The sequence below is a fragment of the Strix aluco genome, chromosome 8 (genome assembly GCF_031877795.1).
Source record: "Strix aluco isolate bStrAlu1 chromosome 8, bStrAlu1.hap1, whole genome shotgun sequence".
Lineage (NCBI taxonomy): Eukaryota > Metazoa > Chordata > Aves > Strigiformes > Strigidae > Strix > Strix aluco.
Genome location: NC_133938.1, coordinates 22,639,185 through 22,662,124, shown reverse-complemented (window position 1 = coordinate 22,662,124; position 22,940 = coordinate 22,639,185). Strand labels below are relative to the sequence as shown.

Genomic DNA, 22,940 nt, shown 5'->3' with positions numbered 1-22,940 from the left:
TGATGCATTATTTTTCTAAATCTTAAACCCTCTGCCTAAGACTAGACTTATTCTCAGCCTACAGGAGACTAAGGCATTGGTTTCTGTCAGTTGTTATAAAGCACTGGTTTCTGTCAGTACCTACCTCCTTCTTATCTCCTTGTTTTCCATAGGTTCAAAATGCAAGTGGAAATTGTGATGATTTAGAATACAAGTATCAGCGTTAAACTAATTTCTAGTAATAGTTTTATTTTTTAGGAAGGGCACCAATTTCTACAGGAAATCACAACACAATACATCAGATTCTATTAATACCTCCCTGCTACTCATCTTGGGCAGTCTTGCATAGCTGAACATTACTCAGGGTTTAGGACAGTTACGATTCCCAAACCCTAACACTATTACTTGAACACTAACTATAAATTGAATTAACTAGGACATAAGGGAATAGCCCCCATAGTTAAAGACAATATTAGTCAATGATTTCTACCAGCATACTTAACTTTGGGGGAACTTTTAGAAAGGTATCATACCCTGAGCTCTTTGCTAAAACCTTCAGCCTAAACCTGTCATATCTACCTCCTAAACAGATAGTCTGCTAGTTCCTATAGGACTCATGCAGCTCAAGGCACAGGTTTCTATCAGATACACAGTTACTATCTCCAAGGGTCAGCAGGGTCCAGGAACAATCTGGTTTCTTAAGACTTCAAAATCATGAGCCCTAGCCCTGTGCCAAATCTTTTCCCTTTTCTTACTGTTAACAGTGATGTGAACGCCTACAGGGAGAAACTTTGTCAGGTATCGGTTTCTATCAACATCACTCTCTGCAGAGTCTACAAAATCCAAATTCAAAAACAAAAGAAAATTTCCCAGACTGTGACCAAACCCCATGTATAACCTCTCATATATAAATTATGGAAAGACAAGGGATAATCACTATAGTATAAAACTGTAAGGAGTAATAGGTTTTATGACTCAGGCCCCTTCAAGCTTCTGGGGGGACTGTCAGATCCACATTAGAGTTCTTGATAATTTCATTTCCAAACTCTCTCTTATTTTAACATCCTACACTAAACTAGTACCTTTATACTTCATACTCCAAAACCCTGACTTAACCCTATCCTAACCCTAATTTTATGAAACCTGGCAGCTGATTCCTAAAACTGAAGAAAAACACCATACACTTTTATGTTCTCTCCCAGAGAACTCTAGAGGGGAGCAGGAAGTGATGCCAGAAGCAGAAAGGGAGGAGGATGTAGGAGCACACAATGGGAAAGGAAGGAATGGCTACTGGGAGCAGAGAGACAAGGAGTTACCAGAAAAGCAGCAGCTCCAAATGGGACAGCTTGAATCTCGCCTTGCTATCCACAAAGATTTGATAACCCTACATTGTAAACTACATGTTACTGCAAAAGGAGGAAGCAATCAACTGGCCTAGAATATGCCTCACTGGAGAAGACTGTGAAAATGTTATAGTTAGGAATTTTGTATCACGTATTATTCTGTTTATCTTCTTTGTACCCATCTGCAATTCACTTTCAGAGCACAAAAGAAATTTAATTTTCCTGGTTTTCTAGGCGAGGGCTTGAGCCTTTGTTTTACTATCAAACTCCCTTAAATACAAAGATATTCCTTCTTTCTGTCAACCAAGTTCTGGCAGAAGGATTATATTTATTTATTTGAGGAAACATCCCTAAAGTAAAACACAACACAGGTTATTGTTTTGCTTTTATCCAAACCTGTTCTTATCTTCATGATCCTGAAGAACAGGATGCAATTTTGCTGGTTTACATTTTAACACTCAATGTTAACAACATTAAGAAAAAAGGGGATAAACCCTGCAGCAAAAGAGAGGTATAAGCTCCTACCAACTACAACGCCCTTCCCAAATCAGCAGACAATCTGTTTCAAAGAGTAGTCATGTCATTTAATCCTTTAAATCCCTAACTCTATCCTTAACACTAACTTTATTCCTTACACGGGCCTAGAAGAATCTCTCATGTTGGTGTTTCTGGTAGCAACTCCATTTAGTGCACATTCAGTTTAAAAATGTAAGGAATTTTCCACCAGAAACTGTACAAATTCAAACTTCAATATATATACAGCAACAAATATGTATCCAATTTGCAGACACATCACAGCCCTGCTTTTGGAGCTGTGTAAGGTTGCACAGTGCAGCTGCATCCAGCCACTCCAGCTTTGCCAATGTCAACTGAAGAGGCTTCTTTACATTCTCAATAGAAAAAAAACAGTATTGCTAATGTTTCTGTAGTCTTCTGGTACTGAGCTAATGAGTACTGAACTATGCTGGTTTGTATCAAATTTCTTTTACTATCATCTGTTTTCTCTACTTCTTGGGAATCTGAAAGAATCAGTGGACACTGAGCCATTCCCTAGCCAAAAGAGTTTGGTGAGGCACAAAGAAAGCCTTGGCTTCATCCTTCAAAACCTTAGATAATGGAACTGGGGAAGTTCAGTGAAGCTGTAAGCTATTGCTGGTAGTAGCAAATGCTACATTACACTTCTTGAAGAAGGAATCATGGAAAGAAATACTGTCATTTATTTTGTCTATATGCATGTGTTCATATATTTCTCTTGCTTTAAAACTACAAAAAGAAGTCCATTAGCATTTCACCTAGCAGAGATCATTCCACTAATCTCCGTTTGTAAGACATCTGTTTCTTACCAAGGGTTCACTTCCCTGAAGCAGTATAACTCACTTTTCTTCCCGGTATTAATCATACCACAGAAAACTCTTAGAAAACATGGATCTGCAGCACAAATGATACAAGGATGAACTACCCACCTGCATAAATCAAAATAATTAAAGTCATAGAGAAGGCAGTGGTTGATTACTTTTAAGACAGCCATTTATTTTGCAGTATTCACTTCTGTGCTGTGAACAGAATTGGAGAAAGAAGTTCAAGTTTTAGAAGGCATCAACATCTGTGTGAAGCTAGAAACACAGTTTTAAGCCAAGTCAATGACCCTGAAATACGTGGAAACCAACAATAAAAGCATACTCTTCCTTACAGCGCGTTAGTTATTCCCAGTGAAATGACCCCTTCATATACAGAGAAGTGTCTTGCTTTTGGTGATGTCAAGGAATATGCTAGGAAAAACACAGCAAGACAGCCAAAGAACATCACATTTACAGTTACATTTCACTACAGTGCCTATAGTCTGAAGACTCTGAAAACGCTGCTGCTGTGAGTTTCTTGTATGCTATAGTGGTCCAAGGAAACATATTCTCATCTCCATAGTTCCTAACCCCTCCCCCTCTCTGCCCCAAAATACAACAATGACCCATCTGTGCACATACAAGAAAGCAATTCCTAATATTTAAACATGGACTAATCTGCCAACATTGATGTATCAGGGACAGAACATAATGAATGTCACAGTGCTTAGTCTTTCTTTTCACTAAAACTGTCTTGAAGAGTAATGAGGAACAAGAAAGACAACGGAAAGAACAAACCACTGAGGATCACAGTTGATTTAAAAAATAACATTATTCTCTTGTTTTTCTGTGAAAACATTTTCATGTTTTAACCCTCTTTGAGATTCAAGAAAGAACTTATTTCTCTTGAAATTACATCTAAATGCTGAAATTTTCTACCAAAATCTTTTAAGAATATTTTTATGGCGCTTGTAAAGCTTATCTATGCTCTAAATTGTTATTTATTCTTTGACATATTTTCATTGCACCTAGGCTGCAATTACTTCACTCCAGAATACTATCACGGTGATTAAGAAGATTACAAACTAAGAAAATCAGTTACATGAAAATCAGTAGTCCTTAAATACTGAATTTGATGGGCTGCAAGATGCAGATCTTCACCTACACAGCATGTAACTTTTCTCTTGTAACTGCAGAATCTGATGGTAATTTATTACATGTCTGTGTGGCTTGATATGCCAGCATGCAAAAATAACTGAGCTAGCTCTAAAAAAATGTTTCTGGTACTGGAATTAATATAGACTTATACAGAATTGTGTATTAATATAAGCATGCTGTCTCACATGGATTAATATATTTTCCTTCTACTGCGTTGTGGGGATCTAAAATTCTCAGCATTTTGTTCTATTTGTTCTGCTTTGGGTTGCTGTAGGACCACAAAAATCAGTGGGTATCTTTTCACTGATACTTTGGGGGCTGAACAACATCTCCTAAAATTTAAATAACTGTAAAGGCACTGTGTTAAATTACTGTTCCCCACACTGTGAGAATAACTGGTTTTTACTACCTATCTTGGGCAGAGACAGAAATTTTTCTTTTTACTAGGATACAGTTTAGATTCATTTACACTAATAGGGAGGCTCAAAAAAAAAATGTCAGAGAGGCAACATGTGATAAGAGACTGGAAACAGCAAGAATACTGGTGACAGAAAGATGTGTAATTTCTAAGCATCAAGAGGAAACTTGAAACTTCATAGCATAGGAGGTTTTCCAATGACAAAGTATTAAGTACAAAGAATAAATTGCCATCAGGACTGCCTCCTGACATTGTAATGAAGAAGGATGAAACATCAAGGAATTAATTGATCTGTTCTAGGAAGCATCTAGTAAACAACTGAGACCACCACAGACTGGCAGGGCAACAATAATAGCACTAATAATCAGTTCCTGACTTCTGGGGACCTGTACATGGTTAGGGTTTAAGACAGACAATTGTAAGACCAGTTCTGAAGGAGTAAGCTTTGATACAGAAAAGCCTGATAGACATGGCATTTTGGTGCTCCACAGCTGTACTGTGGCTAACTCCTTGAAGTGCCAGAAAAAACCTTTGCATCTCTTCACAGAATGGCACCCGAAGCATTTAAGGGAGCTTAGATGTAACTGTGCTATGCACCTCGGTCCCCTCATTTCTAAATCTAATGACAGTAATACCAACTATTTCAGCAAATCAAGGATGGAAGGAGATAGCTATATTAATACAGTGCAGTAAAACGTAAGATACTGCAGGAAAGGATAATACATTTCTGAAATTTAATTTGACACATAAAAGCAACGTGTTTTGTGGATAAACCATAGGTTTATTAATTGTTGTAAGGCGTTAGAGTAGAAAGATCTCAATCAAGGCAAATTTTGAAGAACTGATATATACTTCTACTAAAATGTGACCATAGTTTTCTCCCCTTTCCCAGAGGAGCCGGGCAGAGCGTGATCCCTCCGGACGATCTCGACCGGACCTGCTGCGCGACTCGGCTCAGGCACAGGTTTCCTCTACCTACCTACAGGTCGGTGCCCGGTACCGATTGCTGCACTAGTGGGACAGCAGGACACGGGTGGGGATGGGAGGTTTCTCGGGGAGGAGCTGTGAAACCTCGCTCCCCGATTTCCAGGATGTGGTGAGGCGGGGAATGGGGATGGCTGTTCGGTGGCGGGCTTTTCCTTCATCACCCCGCTCCCTCCTTTCTTACAGCGCCCTTAAAGCGGAGTCCCCGGAGGTCCCCCAAAGGGGTGTGTGTGACCACCAGCGGCGCCTGGGAGCGGGTGTGAGGGGGTACGGGCCGCCGGGGCCGGACCTGCCGCCGCGCCAGCGGGCAGAGTTTCGGGGCGCCCGAAGGGCCACCCCGCAGCAGGCCTTCACCTCAGCGCCCCGGCTCCTCTCACGCACGTTTCTCCCCTCAGACATCCCCCGCCTCGCTCCCTCCCCACCCGGCGCCCCCCTCCCTCTGCCTTCCGCTCGTCCCCAGGGTCGCCCCCCCCGCCCATCCCCGTTTCGCGCCGCCCGCCCCTCCGCTCCGAGGGGAGCCGCGGCCGGCACTGCGCATGCTCCGGGCGGGCGGGGGGCGGCGGTGGCACTGGGGGGGGCAGCGGTGGCCCGGCGACGGGACCCCCCCGCCTGGCGGCGTCCCTCGGCTGGCTCCCGCCCCGCCGCCCCCCGTTCCCCAAGCGCCTCCCGGGGGGCCGCTCTCCGCCGTGCCGGCGGTGCGGCGGGCGGCTGGCGGCCGTGGAGCGGCCGGTGTGCCGCCGCCGAGGCGGAGGGCGGTGCTGTGGGCGGCCGGGGGAGCCGCGCGATTGGCCTCCGCCCGGCGGCTGGCTTGTCAGTTGGGCTCCAGGGGTGGCCCTGGGAGGCTCTCGCCCAGCCCTCTGACGGGATGAAGCCTTTAGGGGGATGCGGCGCTCTTCGCGTTTTGATTAAAACCCCTCATCTCCCTTCAGTCTGAAGGCAGGGCACTAGGGAGGACGGGTCGGAGGGGCCTGCGCAAGGCCGGGCAGAGAGGGAGGGAGGGGGGTGAGAGAGAGAAAACCCCTCTTGGTATACCACGTATGGCTCTATAGGAGAAATAATCGTCCCTGGGAATATAGTGGAGAGGACGGAGCTGGTATAAACTGAAGGCGCCCGGGTTTAATTCACACTTGTGGGTGCCCAGCATGGAGATGCAGAGATGGTCCACAAGGTGGAAAACGAGAAGGTGGCCCTGGGAGTCGGCCGTAACCGTGCTCATCACCTTCGCTATCCTTCTCCGGGCTGCAGAGGTCAGAGGAGGTAAGAAAGCCAAGGGGAGCCGCGGAGGACAGTCACCTCTCTCCCCCCTCAGGGGGAAGGACCCAGGGCACGGCTGGGGCCGCGTTTCAGGGGAAACCTGTCAGCGCGGCTCCCGATGCTGGGGAGGCGACAGGGCACGAAGGCGCCCGGGGCCGGCCCGGGGCGCGGGGACCCGCCGGGAGCCCCTGGCAGCGCGGGCGGGGCACCTCCCTCCCAGGTGCCGCGGAGGGGTGGCAGCCTCAGCGTTTAACTTCGAATGTGGTTTTAATGCAGTAAAAGGGACGCACTGGCGGGGTGGGAAGATTAAAGGAATACTTGTTGAACGGAGTGAATTCACCTTTTCCAGCACTGAACTCAGTTTTGTGGAGCGTGCGTACGATTTTCGGTTTTGCTGAACCTACAGAGTCGTTGCTCCGCTCAAGTTCACCAAGTTGTGGCTGAAATGGAGCGACAACTATCTGCCTTCTCCTCGGAGGGGCGAGGAAAGGGAAAGTTGGGGGGTGGAGGCTCTCCCCTCTGATTTTCTCCGTTCTCCGCTTTTTTCTTTTTTCCCTCTGCAAAGGGTTTCAGTGGGCAAAAAGTTTTCCAGGACGAGAGGAGAGAATACATTTGGAGGGGCCCTTCGCCAGGCGCTGAGGAGAGCAGCTCCCGGCGGCAGCGGCGCCCCGCAGGTGGTGCCCCGGCGGGGTGGGGGGGCTCGGGGGGGCTCAGCCGGACGGTCGCTGGGCTCCACACAGGCGGTGGCCGCACCGGGGCGCCGTCCCCAGACTCCTTGCCTCTTTGCAGCCTCCCTGGGGGCATCGAGTGGTCCCTTAGGTGTCCGTGGCCCTGGTGGGCAGGGTGCAGCCCGCGGGGGACTTGCAGTGGGAACACGAGCCAGGCGGCAGCTTCAGCAGGAGGGAATCGCTGCCCCCTCCCCCGCACCACCCCCTCGTCCCCGCCGCACCGCTCCCCGCCGCACCGCTCTCCCCCGCACCGCTCCCCGGCACGACTCAGCCCTCGGCCGCCCGCCGAGGCTCTCCGGGTTTTTGAGCTGTGCTCGCACAGCCGCGGAGCTGCAGTGGCGGGAGCCCTTTCCTCTCCTGCCGGGGGTGGAAATGCTGCCTCTTCCTCCCTCCCTCCGCCTCTCCATCCCACCGGAGCCCGCAGGCGCATCTGGGGGCCAGTCTGGCTGGGATCGAGATTTTGATTTTTCGGTGGGTCTGACATCCATGGAGGGGCTTAACTCTCCGACAAGAGAGGTTTCATTTTTATGCATTTTCTATTCATTTTATTCATTTTTTATGCATAGGGAGGTACTTCTCGATCTGAAGTCCCATTTTCTGAATCCGCAGGCGTCCCAGAGGGAGCACAGTAAGGTGATCGCTTGCCATTCAAGCCCTTCATACCTGGGCACAACCTTGACGGTGTCAGATCAGTCAGGGCTTCTGCCCTCTGCTGGCCCCATTTCTGACAGGGACTGGAAGGGTCAGATTTCATCCCTGTTGCGATTCCACGGACTCCAGCGGAGTTACGCCCAGGGTGAATTAACCTCGCAGGGCTTCAAGGATTCGGCTCCTTATTACTATGTCGAAACAACACTGTCCGCAAAGGCATGGTAGATTTCTTAGGCCACTTTTCATGGGGCCATTCACAGTAGAACTGACTTGATTAAGTAGGATTTATGTTGATTATCTTTACATAATGGTTGGATGCATGTGAAAAGTTAGGCAAAAATCTAAAGCCAAGCAGCCCAGGAAAAATCAACAGAAGTTATCTGGTACTTACTGAAATATATTCAGCAACATTGGACAGACTACTTTGGTTTTGGTAACTATTTACAAAGCTACGTTAAAAATCTTTTCCTCTGGTCTTCTGTATAAAGGAGATTTCAGAAACATAAAACTACAGGCTTCTCATGTTTGTGGAAGCATTCTGAAAAGAACTTAGTTCTCGAACTTTTCTGAAATACAGTATGCCATCTGCGTAGAAACTACAGGGAGCTGTGTGTTTAGGGCTTGATCTGTTATTGAAGTCAGTAAGAGTTTTTCCATTGACTACAGAGGCAATAGAATTTGACCTAATTTCCCTAATGGAGTACAAGTGAGATATTTCTGAATTGTCTTTTATGGATTCTAATCTTATTTAAAGTAGTTAAAAGATAAATTAGGACATTAATGATTCATATTTCAAAGTAGGAGAAGGAAAATACTGGGGAATAAAATAAAATAGCATACTACAGCGGGTAAACAATATGACTAAATGAAAATGCTGGGTAAGATATGAATCATTGCCCTTATAAACGCTGTTGAATTAAATCCTATATTCTTCAATTGTCTTTTCATAAGCTACCCCTATGTAAAGAAAATCACATGGTATATTCGTATAAAGTGACTTCTTTTTAAGACAACAGAATCCATTCCATGTAGAGAAACCTCAAAAATTCCTAAAATTCTTGACTTTTTTTCAAGTTTCTTTATTTAACACAAAAAAGAAAGAGAAGTATGGGGTGTCTTTCATAGTACCAAGAAAGGGGGTGTGAAGATCTGATTGAGCTCTTGAGCTATTTCTTCTTTAGAGAGAAAAAGTTACAGAAGTGAGAAGCAACTGAATGGGAAAACTAGTGACTCATACTTGGTCAGCTCAGTGCCCACCAGCTCTGAAGCAGCTCTTTTTAGAAAATATTTTTGCTTTATGACTTGGCTAAAGTAAACAAAATACAGTATTTTAAAAGACATCCTTTGATTTCCTTTCCCCTTCCTCACCTTTAATACTAAATCTGTTGGTAATGTGTTTGGAATGAATAAACTCATTTAGTCAAAATGGCATGGCTTCAACACTATAAATTTTTTTGTAAGGGCCTGGCATCAATGCACTGTTGTGATACTGATTTAAGTTTCATGGGCAAGAAATGAAAAATCAGTCTTTTTATTATTTACAAGCTTTTTCAAGCAAATGGAAATCCAGCTCTTAATCTGAGTGCAAAAAGATTTAAGAATCCTTACTGAAAATGAGGCTATGAAGCTATATATAGAAAATACACTTTGGACCTTCTGTGTAAGTGACAAGCAGATTTGTTTGTAATATAGAATAGATACTTTTTACAGTCATCTTCAGAAATACAAAGGTTCCTTGTGCTTCCCACACACAGGCTTGGAAACTAGTGGGAGTTCTAGGTGCAGAAGGAATGAATGCAGAACTGGGCCTGCTAGTGATGGCAAAAGGAGAGTTTTCTTTGTGGATGCACACTTAACACTGTTACTTATTTGTAATTGCTTAGTAAGTTACACTGGGAAGATACGGATCTGTTTCGTGAATGAAAACTGTCTAATGTATCTGGCTAGTCTAAGCCTGTACAAAAAGGTGTTTTAAACTAGAAATGTATTAATATCTTCTCAGAACTGTTAGTGATATAAAGCACTTTTTGGTGTTAACTGATCAGTTCACTCTTATGGTTGAAAAAGAATATAAACATTTTCATTGTTCCTTTATTTTACAGTGAAATAGACTTGTGTGTTAATTTTAGTTTAACAAAATGCCTTTAACCTTCAGAAACAGAGGATGTACATGGGTTTCTCAGATAAATATTCACAAAATGAGCAAAAGTGATTAAATCAAAGGGCAATTTCACTAGATTCAGCCAGTGGTCCTAGCTGAAGTTTTTCTGAGTCCCAGGGATCTGCAGGTGAAATGGTCAGTCTTCCCAGTATAGAGCAAGAGAGACCTGCATGTATATGTCTGTTTTGCTATATAATTTAGATTTTTAAAAATTATGTCAAAGGTAAAGTAGTTATTTCAACTTAAGCAGCAGATATCTGACACAGAAAAATGACTGATAGGTGTTTTAGATTCTCTAGAGTGTGAATTTTTGCATTTAATTTAGAGGGAGACTTCACAAGGGTCCCAGAAACGACTATTCAGACTGCAGGAAACTGTGTCTTTTTACTAGCTCTGCAGAAAAGAAGTTTCTTAACTTCAGTTTTGTGTGTATCTTAACAAATGTAACTGTATATAAGTACCTATAGAATACCCACAAATATTCAGTGTTTTTGGCTTGAAATAATGTCTGTGCCTAGTACCAATTATTGGAATGTCACTAGGAAAAATAATCTTTGATATAAAACTTTTCCTGGTGCTATGGTGTTTTCTGATTACTTAAAAAAAAAAAAAAAAAAAAAAAAAAAGCATTGTTGGCAAAAATGGTGTCTGTAGCAGTTGCAAAATGTAGGAGAGGAGTTGTACTCAGTTTTACAATTGTCTTGCCCAAAGTTATTTGGTCTCCTCCAAACAGGGCCCTTAATTCTAACAAGGTTGCAGCATGATAAAAGAGTCATGACATTACTACTGAAGTGAAGTTATACCTAAAACACACTGGAGCAATTATGTCTCTCCCAGATTTGTTTTGTACAGTGGTGAACAGTAGGGTTTCCATCTGCCAGCAAGATTAAGAAGTTGCTTTTCTTTTCTCTGTAGAGCTCTCTGCTTCTTTTCAGAAGAAATCCTCCTAGCATTGGTTAATTTATTGTTGTTCTGAGTATTTGTTGGTAATAGGGGGGAATAAATTAAGCAGAGCTTGGGAGAAATCTCCAATGTTCTAAGAATGTGAAGTCTCATGCAGTGATAAAGATTTGCCCTCTGGATGGACACAATAGAGAGCAGTGGTTTAAAAGGAATTAGTTGAACACACATGCCTGTTGCAAGGGTTTCTAACTGTACTACTCAGTATTAAATAGCAAGTTTAGAGACTGTAAATGTAAGGATTAATTGTTGACCCCGTTATTACAATAGTAGTAGAATCTGGCAGAATCTGAATTCTTTTTAGCACATTATCACACATAAGAAGTTGTAAAAACCTTTGTAAATTCTAGGTCTGGGACTTCACTGTATGTCAAAGTTAATGCATACAGTATGTGAAATAGAAGTTATTTGACAGAGCTGATATTATGGAAGCAAACTGTTTGCTCCAAAGCAAATTGAAAGATGTATTACAAAATATGATTAAAACCCAGAAGATCCTGATCCTGCTATGAATAATGTCACTGGCAGCTAAAATCAGCCTATAATATGAATTAAGTTAGTTCTGAGTCAAATTATGGTCACATTGTTAAAGTATTACTCTAGTCTAAATTTTACCTACCCTCTCCCTTACATGTGTATTAACTGAAATTATCGTAGTAATCTGATAGGTTATCAAACATTCATAGTTTATGAAAAAAAAATAAAAATCAACATTTTACAACCTTGCTGTATGTTTAAGTGGAATTCCTGCTAATATCAGTAGGATACAGAATTGGGTCTGATTTCCTTGCATTGCTCTCCAAAGGGACATAATACCTTTGAAATTTTTTAGTTGTATAATTTAAAAAAAACATTCAGTTGTTTGTCAAATTAAATAGGGTTACTTTAAATGGTACCATTTGTAAATCTTGTCCTTAGCTGTTTTGTTTTTTTCCTATGCTTATAGCTGAAATAAATGTACAAATGTTCCACAATTTGAAACTTCCATATATTAGAAGCTATTTTGGAAGTCTATTGGGATTATTTTTTAAATAAATACCTTGATTGACAAAGCTTTTAAGTGGGCTCAATTTCTTTCATGTTCAATTGTTAAGGGAACACTGTGTCTCTTCCTGTAGCAGTGACCATTTTTAGACTGTGTATTTTTTTGATGTGGTAATAGAAGCGGGATACTCCAAGAAGTTAATACTTGTTTTGCTGATTTTTCACAGGTGGAAGTACTGTCTCCACTGTCTGCACAAAAAGAACTTTCTTAATCTTTAGCAGAGGCCTCAACATAGTTAGACACTTGGACTGCAGTTCTGATATAATCTACTGTGCTGTAAAATAGGAATAATTCTACAGAAATAATGAGCCAGATGTTAAAATATTGTCAACTGATGGAACAATACAGGTCTGCACCAGATGATGAACTAGCCCAGTGGGTAGTGGGTAACAAGCGAAACATTTTATGGAATCAGGGTCAGGACTTTAGCGCTTGATTGTAGCCAGTGTTGCTGAACATGTGATAAAAGTACAACCTATCTAGTCTCAAACAAGGTTTTAAGTAATAAAAAAAGTCATGTTTTGTAGTGAAATATATAAAGCAAGTATGAAATATCAGTCTCAAAATCTAGACTACACTCCAGAATTGTGCAATGTAACAAAACCCAGAAATATTCTTATTTTTTGCTGAATGTGTCCGGTAAATAAATAAGCCTGCAAGCTAACCTTATGAAAGACCTGAGTGTGTAGTTGTATATAGGCAAGTTTTCCACTCGTTTCAACGTGGCATTTAAGTGGTTTGTTGGTTGGTTGGATTTTTACTCTATGAGCATTAGAGATTGGTCTTTAAAAATAGCTATAGTTAGTAGCTGGTGATTATCAAAATGCATCTCATATGCATAGACTGTCTTTATTGTCTTTGAAATACTATTATGTATTTAGTAGGTTTTGCAACATAGGAAGTAAATAAAAAATTTCCAAATAACTGGTGTGGAAAGAGCAGTAGCCAGTTCTGAGCAGTTTCACACAACCCGTCTGTTGGTGAACTCGTCAGTCATAGGCCATTTAAAGCATTCCTGTATGCATCTGGATAATCTCTAGTTCTTGTAATCATTAAATATGAAAGCACTGCAATAGCACCTTTTTCTAAAAATGTCGCCAGCCAAGATCCCAATTACATGATTCATCTTAATGCTAACATGTAGGAAAAATTTTAACAGGTAAAACAACCTTGTAGTATGTCTCTAGAAATATATACATGGGCAATATCTATTCAGTTAATCTCATAAACAGCTTGATTTTCAGGAGCACTATGTTAAATAACATTACTTTAGGCAGTTTAATTGGTTTCATTTTTGTACCTGGAGGAAGATGCTCTGTAACTCAGTTTTGCAGCCCACAAAGCAGAGAGTTCATATTATCCAGTTCTGTAAAGTCCTTTGGTTAACATCTATGAAAAGTATTAGAACCTTCATAAAGGGCACTGCAGAACTGATGCTTTTGATGCTTGCTCCCAGAACAGTCTTCTGTTACATGCCTGGGCTCTCAGTAGAGTTGGGAGGCAGGCGATTCTCAGACTGCCAATCCCAAAAGCCTGTGAGAAAGCCCATATGTGCCCAGAGCTAGCCAGTAGGAAATGCTGAGGACAGGAGGGTATCTGATCCTTTTCTGGTGCTTAGACACCTATGGCAGAACTGCAGGGAATCATTTCTTGAGATACAGAGACTAGAGCCTGCAGAGGGAAGGTGATAAGAGTCCTTCGTAAGAACTGGGAAACTCAGTGAAGCATTTTGGGCATAACATGCTTTTGAATTCCTGCTCTTGGATGTTTACTCCTGTATTAATGCTTAACAGATGAAAAACACAGTAAATTAGTAAACACTAATAATAATTGTATGTACTTCTGTTTTTAAAAGATACCCATCATGCCTGCCCACAATAAGTAAAAGTGTATAAAGATAAAAATAAGAACAAAAATATTCCTACCACATTAGAAATAGCACAGATTTCTAGTAGTAGATGGGTCTTGTATTGTATCCTAAAGGTCAACAAACTAACAGTTTAACAAGTCCATATTCTGGCGCTGCTAGTGAAGACTTCCTTATTGATAATTTGGCAAAGTGGCGGCACTTATTACTCTTTCTGCTCTAGCAAATTTAGGTCTAGCTGGTAAACTAAACTGCTTGCTAATTGTTGATAGAATCAGAAGCTGGACTAATAATCTGGGAGAAGGAATGCAAGGAGGGGAAAAGTTATCAGGTTTCACAGTAGGAGAACTGCTGAAACAGCTTGACAAATGGTAGCTAAAATAAACCTATGTAGAAGAACTTTCACACAATCTGTATTTAAGACTGTTTTTAAAAGAAAAACATTTGTCCCTTTTTCTGGCCTGACAGCACTGTTCTGAGAGGTCAACAGCAGAAACCAAAGACTAGTTACCTCTTCATATGAGTTGTTCTTGTTCATGAAAATATTTTCACCTCTTACATTCATTAAGCCTTGGACTGTCTAATGAGTGTCAGTTAGAAACCTTCATCTTAGCAGTTTCTTACCTTTATGCACCCATAGAATACATGCAGAGTCCTTAGAATGAGCACTTATAGTTATGAAGATTCAGAATTTTAAGAAAAGTAAATAAACTAAGTAACTGTAGGCTATTATGCCTTTATTAGGTAGCATAGTTTCAAAAAACTGTGGAGCAGCCACTACCTTCTATTTAAGTTCCTAAATATATACCTAAAAATCTAACCGTAGGTAGCCTATTTTGAAAGTCTTGTCCACAAATATAAGGAGTCCCTTCATCAGAACTCACCAAGTATGCATATTTTAGCCTACCAGGTTATCATAGCTTCTACTCTTTAAATGATCTGTCACAGTGAAATAAAACTGGACTAAACTTTAAAAAAACCACTCCATTTATAATAGAAGATTAATGTTTCAACACTTTTTGAGTTTTAGTTTTGCGGGGGTTCCATTGGAACAGATTACTGGCAGAATGAAACATATTTCCATGGAAAAATATGAAGTAAAATAATATTAATTTAGAAACATTAGTATTCCTAAATTTCTCAGATAATTCTTTTCACTGGGGCAAATTAAGCTCTTTTCTACTTCAGGGTTGTATCTCAGTAATTACAAGTTATTGATTGTAACTCTTACAGGCTATTTGTGGAGTCTTCTCTGATAAATTTTCACTTTCATATTAATTATAAGAAGGGCATTGCTGAAGAATTATGATAGCTTGAAGTTACCTGTTATATCTAAAAAATATAAAATACTGTTTATTATAAAAATACTGTTTATTATATCTGAAAAAGGAAAAGCCACAGTTACCCAAGTTATTAACAATACAGCAAACTGTTGCACACTCAGTTTGCTAAGGTATATCTGTAAAGTAAAGAATAGGCTCTTTTTTTTTCCCTTGAGTTTTTTATTATTTGCATTTAAAGTATGTCCCCCAGCATGCAATCTGGGAGCATCTTGTAAATTATGTAAGTGAACATAGCCTTTGAATAGGGAAGGATCATTGTGCCTGAGCTCTCTCATAAAATTAAGAGGCTAAGACCCAAGAGTTACCCAACCAAAATCTAAATATAATAGGATCTCAGTTTCTATGCTTTATTAGCCATTTGAACAGAAGGAAAAATATTTTAGTCTGAGTCATCCCCTGAACAATTTCTTATGGGAATGAATTTTGTAGCCAGAAGCTGCCGCCACAGTCACTCTCCTGTCAGTCCTGGAGTCACTTTGAGGACTGACAGTGAAGTCCTTCCTTCTGAAAATACAGGTGATTGTTTCCTCTGTATACCCTATCTTTAATGAAAGTCTGTTTTGAACTGCTTGGTTCTCAGTCACCAGCATCTTTAACTGCAGCTAAAAATGCTTTGCTGTACAGCCCATGGAAAGAAAACAGATGTTGGGTTTGGTATAGCCTACCTAAAAAGGTCAAGGCTATATTCATTTTTCACTGAAGCTTCTGAGTGGCTTGCAGCATATTCTGTGTAGAATAGAAGAAAACTCAAGGTGTGGGACCTTGTAGATAAGAAGGACACTTGTCAATTCTGACTTCCTTGGTTATCTCTTACGGAGTAATTAAATTCACTCCAAAGAACTCTTAATTCAATGAATAATATCTTTTCAATCTGCATGTATTCCCAGGCTACTGAGGACCACCGCATGCATCTGTGATAGGATCACTCTAGATATTTGACCTCTTAAGATCCGAGTAAGACAAAATACTGAGATCCACGCTCAGTTGGGAATTGCAGCCACTCATGGAATTGACCCATAAACTGTTTCTCAATACAGCTGTATGTAGGAAAGGATGATTAGAAACCTGTCTGATAACCAATTAGCCTATATAGGTTAAAAAGAATTTCTGAGGAAATACAAGTATGCAGAAAATTTTTTCTTTTGTAAATAACAAAGATTCTAGTAATAGAGTGTCCAGGTAATTTGCAATCAATGAAATAAATCTGACACAGAATTCTTCAATTAAATTTTGACAGCAGCAGACTTAAATTACTAGTAAGATACTGTGAGTGGAAGCTGATATGTATGCTAAGAAACAGGAGCTCAAGTATTTCATATGTTTAAGTGTAAATTTATTGACACATACATGTTAGCTGCTTAGAGTGATATGGGACAGATCATTCTTTGCTGGGTAAAAAACTGGCTGGATGGCCGGGCCCAAAGAGTTGTGGTGAACAGAGTTAAATCCAGTTGGAGGCCGGTCACAAGTGGTGTCCCCCAGGGCTCGGTTTTGGGGCCACTCTTGTTTAACATCTTTATTGATGATCTAGACGAGGGGATCGAATGCACCCTCAGTAAGTTTGCCTGAGGGTAGGGAGGCTCTGCAGAGAGATCTGGACAGGCTGGAGCGATGGGCTGAGGCCAACTGTATGAGCTTCCATAAGGCCAAATGCCGGGTGCTGCACTTGGGTCACAACAACCCCCAGCAGTGCTACAGGCTTGGGGAGCAGTGGCTGGAGAGCTGCCAGTCAGAGAGGGACCTGGGGGTGTTGATTGACAGCCGGCTGAACATGAGCCAGCAGTGTGCCCAGGTGGCCAGGGGCGCCAATGGCATCCTGGCTTGCATCAGAAATAGCGTGGCCAGCAGGGACAGGGAAGTGATCTTACCCCTGTACTCGGCACTGGTGAGGCCGCACCTCGATTACTGTGTTCAGGTTTGGGCCCCTCACTACAAAAAGGACATTGAATTACTCGAGCGTGTCCAGAAAAGGGCAATGAAGCTGGTGAAGGGTCTGGAGCACATGTCGTACGAGGAGCGGCTGAGGGAACAGGGGGTGTTTAGTCTGGAGAGGAGGAGGCTGAGGGGAGACCTCATCACCCTCTACAACTCCCTGAAAGGAGGTTGCAGAGAGCTGGGGATGAGCCTCTTTACCAAGTAATAAGCGATAGGACAAGAGGAAATGGCCTCGAGTTGCGCCAGGGAAGGTTTAGACTAGATGTCAGGAAGTATTTCTTTACAGAACGGGTTATTAGGCAGTGGAATGGGCTGCCCAGGGAGGTGGTGGAGTCCCCATCCCTGGAGGTGTTTAAGAGTCGGGTTGACATAGCGCTGAGGGATATGGTGTAGTTGGGAACTGGCAGTGTTAGGTTAATGGTTGGACTAGATGATCTTCAAGGTCCTTTCCAACCTAGTTGATTCTGTGATTCTGTGATTCTACTTATGTGGAACAATACAGCTCTATTTTCAGTGTGTGTTAGTGGCCTAACATTTACATACTTAGCATTTCTATTAATGTCACCTGCTAGATTGATTTGAGTAAGCCTATATGGAGAACTTACTTTGGTTTTGGGTCATTACTGCAGTTGATCAGTAGCTAGAAAACTGAAAAGCAACTGTTGTAAATCAAAACATTTTCATAAATGCAAAGTCATTAAAATAAAGATAATTAACTTTACAACATGATTATAGCTAGAAAGTTAATATGTATGGATTTTACCTTTTTGTCCAAAATGATTGCTGCTGGTGTAATTCCAAAGATGACATTGCACTGTTAGATGCACTGCTGATCCATCTTTTTTGTGTTCTGTACAGTTTGCTTTTCCAGGGTCAGATGAGCTTTATCACAATGCAGAATTTTAATGGTGGCTGCTGAAGCACAAACAAGAAATTTTGTTGCCTATCACTGAGATACTAAATTTGCCTCAATCTCAGTTACAGACAGGATACATATTTTATAAACTAAGAAAATATGATTAAACACCATTCATTTAATTACCATCTGCATTTAAATAAATCCAAATGTTATGAACCAGACCTGACCATTCCAATGCAAATTTTCTGGCATCTGATATAACTTGTCCCTGCTTGTAATGTATATCCTTTTACCCAGGGTTATGTGGTCATTTACGAGAAGCATTCCCATAAAGAGATGTGGAAATGATAAGCATTTGTAATGAAAACTGAGGTCAACCTTAAGACAAGGAGGCTTGATGTCACATATTGAGTAAGTCATCAGCACAGACTGTGTGGCCAAAAGACTTCAGTTTCTGCATTGTCGTACAGTTTCTCAGTCCCTCGTTTCTCTGATATCATCACCTGTGTTGTTATGGCACCTGGGAACTTCCCTCCATGGACAGTTTCCACCAAAAGAAAGGGAGAGCCCTATTATGTAATAGATTCCAGCTCAAATGCATCAGGAAGTCAAAGTGAAGGAAGCAAGTCCTCTGAACTTGTATAATGAGTGCTGTTTATATTTATGACATTATAACATATTAGAAATGAATCTGCATTTTTCACCAGCTTCTACTTAACTCCAGAAGAAATCACAGTGAATAATGGCAGTAGTTTTTAGGTATAATGCAATATAAAGGCATCAGAATTTGATCCATATGTGTAGTATCAATATCAGTATTAATAGGAATAATGCAGATTTTATTTCATTTTAGAGATTGTGGAATGAAATGAAAGCTATGATATTTTCAACTGTGAATATATGACCAAAATGTAGCCTGGATTTTTACAGAGGTTCTTTTTCAATCTATAATTGCATTACATTTTTAAAAGATGTGATTATTAATTCATTGAATAGAATGCATTGTAGTAGCCTTTAAAATAAGTGTACCGTTGTATATACAGGAAGACTAGGCTTGAAAATGCTAACCAAAATTGGAAGACAGTTTTTATATGCACTTTCCTCCTCTCCAAACAAACAGAAAACACATGAAATTTCCCTCATGTAGTTCATTCCTGATATTCTGTCCTGACCTGGCAGTGTAAAAGTGTGATCTAGCATCCAGTTTACAACTGCTTAACTCCACTGAATCCTTTTAATTCCCAGCAGAGATCTGCTGACAGAAGGTTTTTTTGTTTCTTCTTTTTAGTTAACATGCTTTTACACATATTTTAGTACCATTTAAAGTAGCTTAGAAGATTCTATATTTCTGTCAATCTATCTTTTTTTTCCCCTAAGGTTCCTATTTAGTCCCTGTGAAAGAAAGCTAAAAGCAAAGCCAGGGAAGATTAAATAAGGCTTTGGGGTTATATTTAATGTGAAATGCTCTGTACCAAATGTTCTTATCCATACCACTATAAATATGGAAAGCTTATTGAGTGAATGGATCTACTTCAGTCATGCCACAGTAATGAAGACCAGAATTTGGCTTTACAATTTTAAATATTGCAAGTTACAAGTTATATCAGGTCTTGAGATGGTACACCACTAATTTGTTTTTGTGCTTCACTGTCATTACTTTTGAAAACCAGAAAGTTATTCTGGAGCTAAATGATTTCACAGTTTGATATCTTGAAAGGACACTAGGACACTCAGGTTCTTACTACACTTACCAGGACACTCAGGTTCCCATCTCACACAATTTTGTCTTCTAAGAAGGGATTTTTGAAGAATTCTCCTTTCATTGCAGAAATCCCAGCGCTTTTAAACCCTTCTCCTCTGGCTACTACTGTATAGTCTGTTAACTGGCAGTGAAACTTGCACATGTCTCTCTGAACTTTTTTGAATCAAGGACATATGCTGTTGAACTTTGCACTATAATATTTAGTGAGAAGAATGATTCCCTGCCGTTGGTTCTCTGTCAGTGGAAAAGTAGCACAGTGGAAATATTCTTTTTGATTGCGGTTTGAAACTCAGGAGAGCTTAATCTGAAAAATGCAGACTTGCCCTGATGAACACAGGCTTTGTCTGGCTTGCCTGCAGGAGGTGGCCTTCAAGCAGCAGTGCAGTGTGGCCGTAAACATCTGCATGAAGGGACCCACTTTCAGGGTCTGGATCTTGCGTTTTATCAAATTTGCCATGGCAAATAGAGTTGAGTTTTCAAAGCTGATGTCTAACTTTCATAAGGAGAATTAACTGCACCCCAAGAACTGGTGAACAGAGCGGTCTGCATGATGCTTATTTGCTGGTTGTTTCCTTGCTATCTTAAATCCTAGCACCAAATTGGAAGGATGCAAACTCATTTCATCATATATCATGAATTTACAGTTTTCTTTACTTCTCTTATGAGAAAACTACCCAAGGAAATTAGACTAGAAGGTAAAATCATTTAGGGAAGCTGCTTTATGCACTGTAAGGAAGTTCTTGTGAGAGACCCTTGATCTGCCAATATATGGGTTACATTAATGTTGCCCCATATAAATACAAGCTGTAATCTTAATTTGTGGACCATGCAAACAGGCATGGCCTGTATGGCCTTAGCACTGGTACTGTTTCTGACTATTTCTTACCATTCCCAGAAAACGTGTGGGAGCAGAATGCTAAAGAGGCAGTTTTCAGGAAGAGCTGAAGCTCCCAGGATAGTGACACTGAGCACTTCAGAACCTACAGAAAGTGGCAGAGAGAAGCCACAATTTCAGCTGATAGCTTCCAGACTATGCTCTTCCCTGGATCTGTGAGTTGTCTTCCTACTGCTCTACCCTGGTCTTCTAAACAGACCGGTGTTGGCTGTGTGAGGACTTCTCATTGGCCTTTATACTTCAATCAAGTTACCTCTAACCAGTTAGGATGTAAGCGCTGCCGTTTTTCGGGAGCTGATTATTTTTGACTGGATTCCTACATGTGTGTGCTCTGTGGCATACTGAGAACAACTGTGTCTAGTGCTTTCTGTAGAGGCACTGAGCAGATCATCTGAACATGCACAGTGAGCTCATCAAGAATTTTGGGACTAATGTCATGGCAGCTTGGTCAGTGCTACTAAACACTTGCTCCAACTAGGTTGCCATAGTTCCAGAAAATGTAAAAAAATCCTAAAATTCACTGAGACAGAATTTTCCCTAGCAAAAAGAAGGTGCTTCTGCAGAAACCCCAGTATGTAGTAGCCCTGTGCGTGACGCAGGAGGAGTGCAGGGAAGAAGTACTATACAAAGTGAGACCTGTTTTCAGCTGGGAGGTGGCAATAACAGCTGTGAGGAGACTTCCAGGCCTGCTACCTCCCAGCTGAAATACAGGATTCCTTGCATCCTGATCTGGGCATCTGATGAGAATCAAGTCCAGGTTAAATAATGACACGCATAAGATTGTTGCAAAAGCATTTATGAGGAAGAGGCACAAACTCAGTCTATTTCACAGACTGAATGATATGTAGGTTTCTATGAAAAGCAAAGTTTTGTAAAGCAGCATATTAAATCTTATAATTTCCTGCCTGGTTTATGTAAAGACTTCTAAAGAACTTTACTTTTTAACTGTTGATCCAAGTGGCTATCTGAAATTTTTTATATTAATTAGGGAAGCAGTTTCTGTTATTTGTGATCTATAACTAGTAAGTCAGCCACATTATCTTTGGAGATAGACTAATTACCTTTTTTGTGTAAGTTACTTCATATAACTTGTCATTCCTACGACAAGTTACATTTCTAGAAATCCTTGTAAACTGACTAGTGTTTTTGCTACTTACATTTTGTGAATCACAGTTTGTGGAAATAAGTCTCTTCTATGGACTATTAACAAAATGTTTGCTCTTATTATTTGGTATTTGTGGTTTGAAGATTGTTCTATTATTATTCTGTTTCTTGTCTGGAAGTTTTTTAGCTTCAGAACTAGCAGGGAGTAATGAATAATCTTGTTTATGGGTGAATACTCTGCCAGTCAGCCAGGCAAAGAACAGCCATTATTCTAAAAAATAATGAAGAATCTGGTACGAATTATGGGAAAGAGCAAAGGAAAAAGGAATGTAGTAGTGGTTGACTTATACAGTGACTTACAATTTTTACTAATATTTCCAGTGATTGGTTCTACATTGCTTTACTAGTTCAAGTTATTAGAGGTACTGCAAAAATAGCCATTGGTTACCAGAAGAAAGTGTGGCAGTTCTTTCAGTATGGTAGTTACTTTAGAATTGTGTGGAATGTCTATAGAACATACATTATATCCATTAAAATTATTTAGTCAGTACTTAACAGAGAGGTGAGACTAATGTTTCAGAATTCGCACATTATTGAAACTTTCATTTTTAGAATTTTTAAACGTAATTTCTTGAATCTGCAGGATATGTAGATTTTAAATGAACTCAGGTGTGTACTGTTATACTCATTCAAAATGTATTAACTTGCAACAAACATTGGCTATTGGTTTTAGATGTGATAACATGATCTGACGGAAAAAGGAAATGAGAAGTTGCATGTGAAAAAAATTTAAGAAGCTCACAAGCATTTTCTTGTGAATATATTTTAAGACAGAATAAGTTATGTGCATTCTAAACTGATTGAGAAAACCTCAGATTTTATTTTTAAAGAATATACTATCGGTGTTATTAAAAGATAGGTTTAACCACAAAGCTGAGTTCTTCATATTTGGCAATGCCAGGAGATTAATAGGATGAGCTAGTTAAACGTAACTTTGTTCATATCTGTTATTGATAGTGAATATACTGACGTGACTTCTGAGATACTACAGTGACAGAAGTAGTAACACTGCTTAGAACTGTGCAAATAATAAGAAAAGAATGTAGAGGTGTTTTCATCAGTGACTCTAGAATATCACTTTGCCTGTGTTTTTACAC

General features: G+C 40.6%; 1 protein-coding gene across 4 annotated transcripts in view; it reads left to right on the top strand.

Moving 5' to 3' along the window:
* The first annotated feature begins 5,131 nt into the window (after positions 1–5,131).
* The window catches only part of COL11A1 (collagen type XI alpha 1 chain), a 164,409-nt gene continuing 146,600 nt past the window's right edge, over positions 5,132–22,940 (top strand). For 3 of the 4 annotated variants that reach the window (XM_074832647.1, XM_074832646.1, XM_074832649.1), the window contains exon 1: positions 6,267–6,476. In XM_074832647.1, coding sequence (XP_074688748.1) covers positions 6,362–6,476 — 115 coding nt within the window. In that variant the 5' untranslated portion in view covers positions 6,267–6,361. Of the gene's footprint in view, positions 5,221–6,266; positions 6,477–22,940 lie in introns of those variants that run through there. The other variant, XM_074832648.1, reaches the window with a different exon arrangement.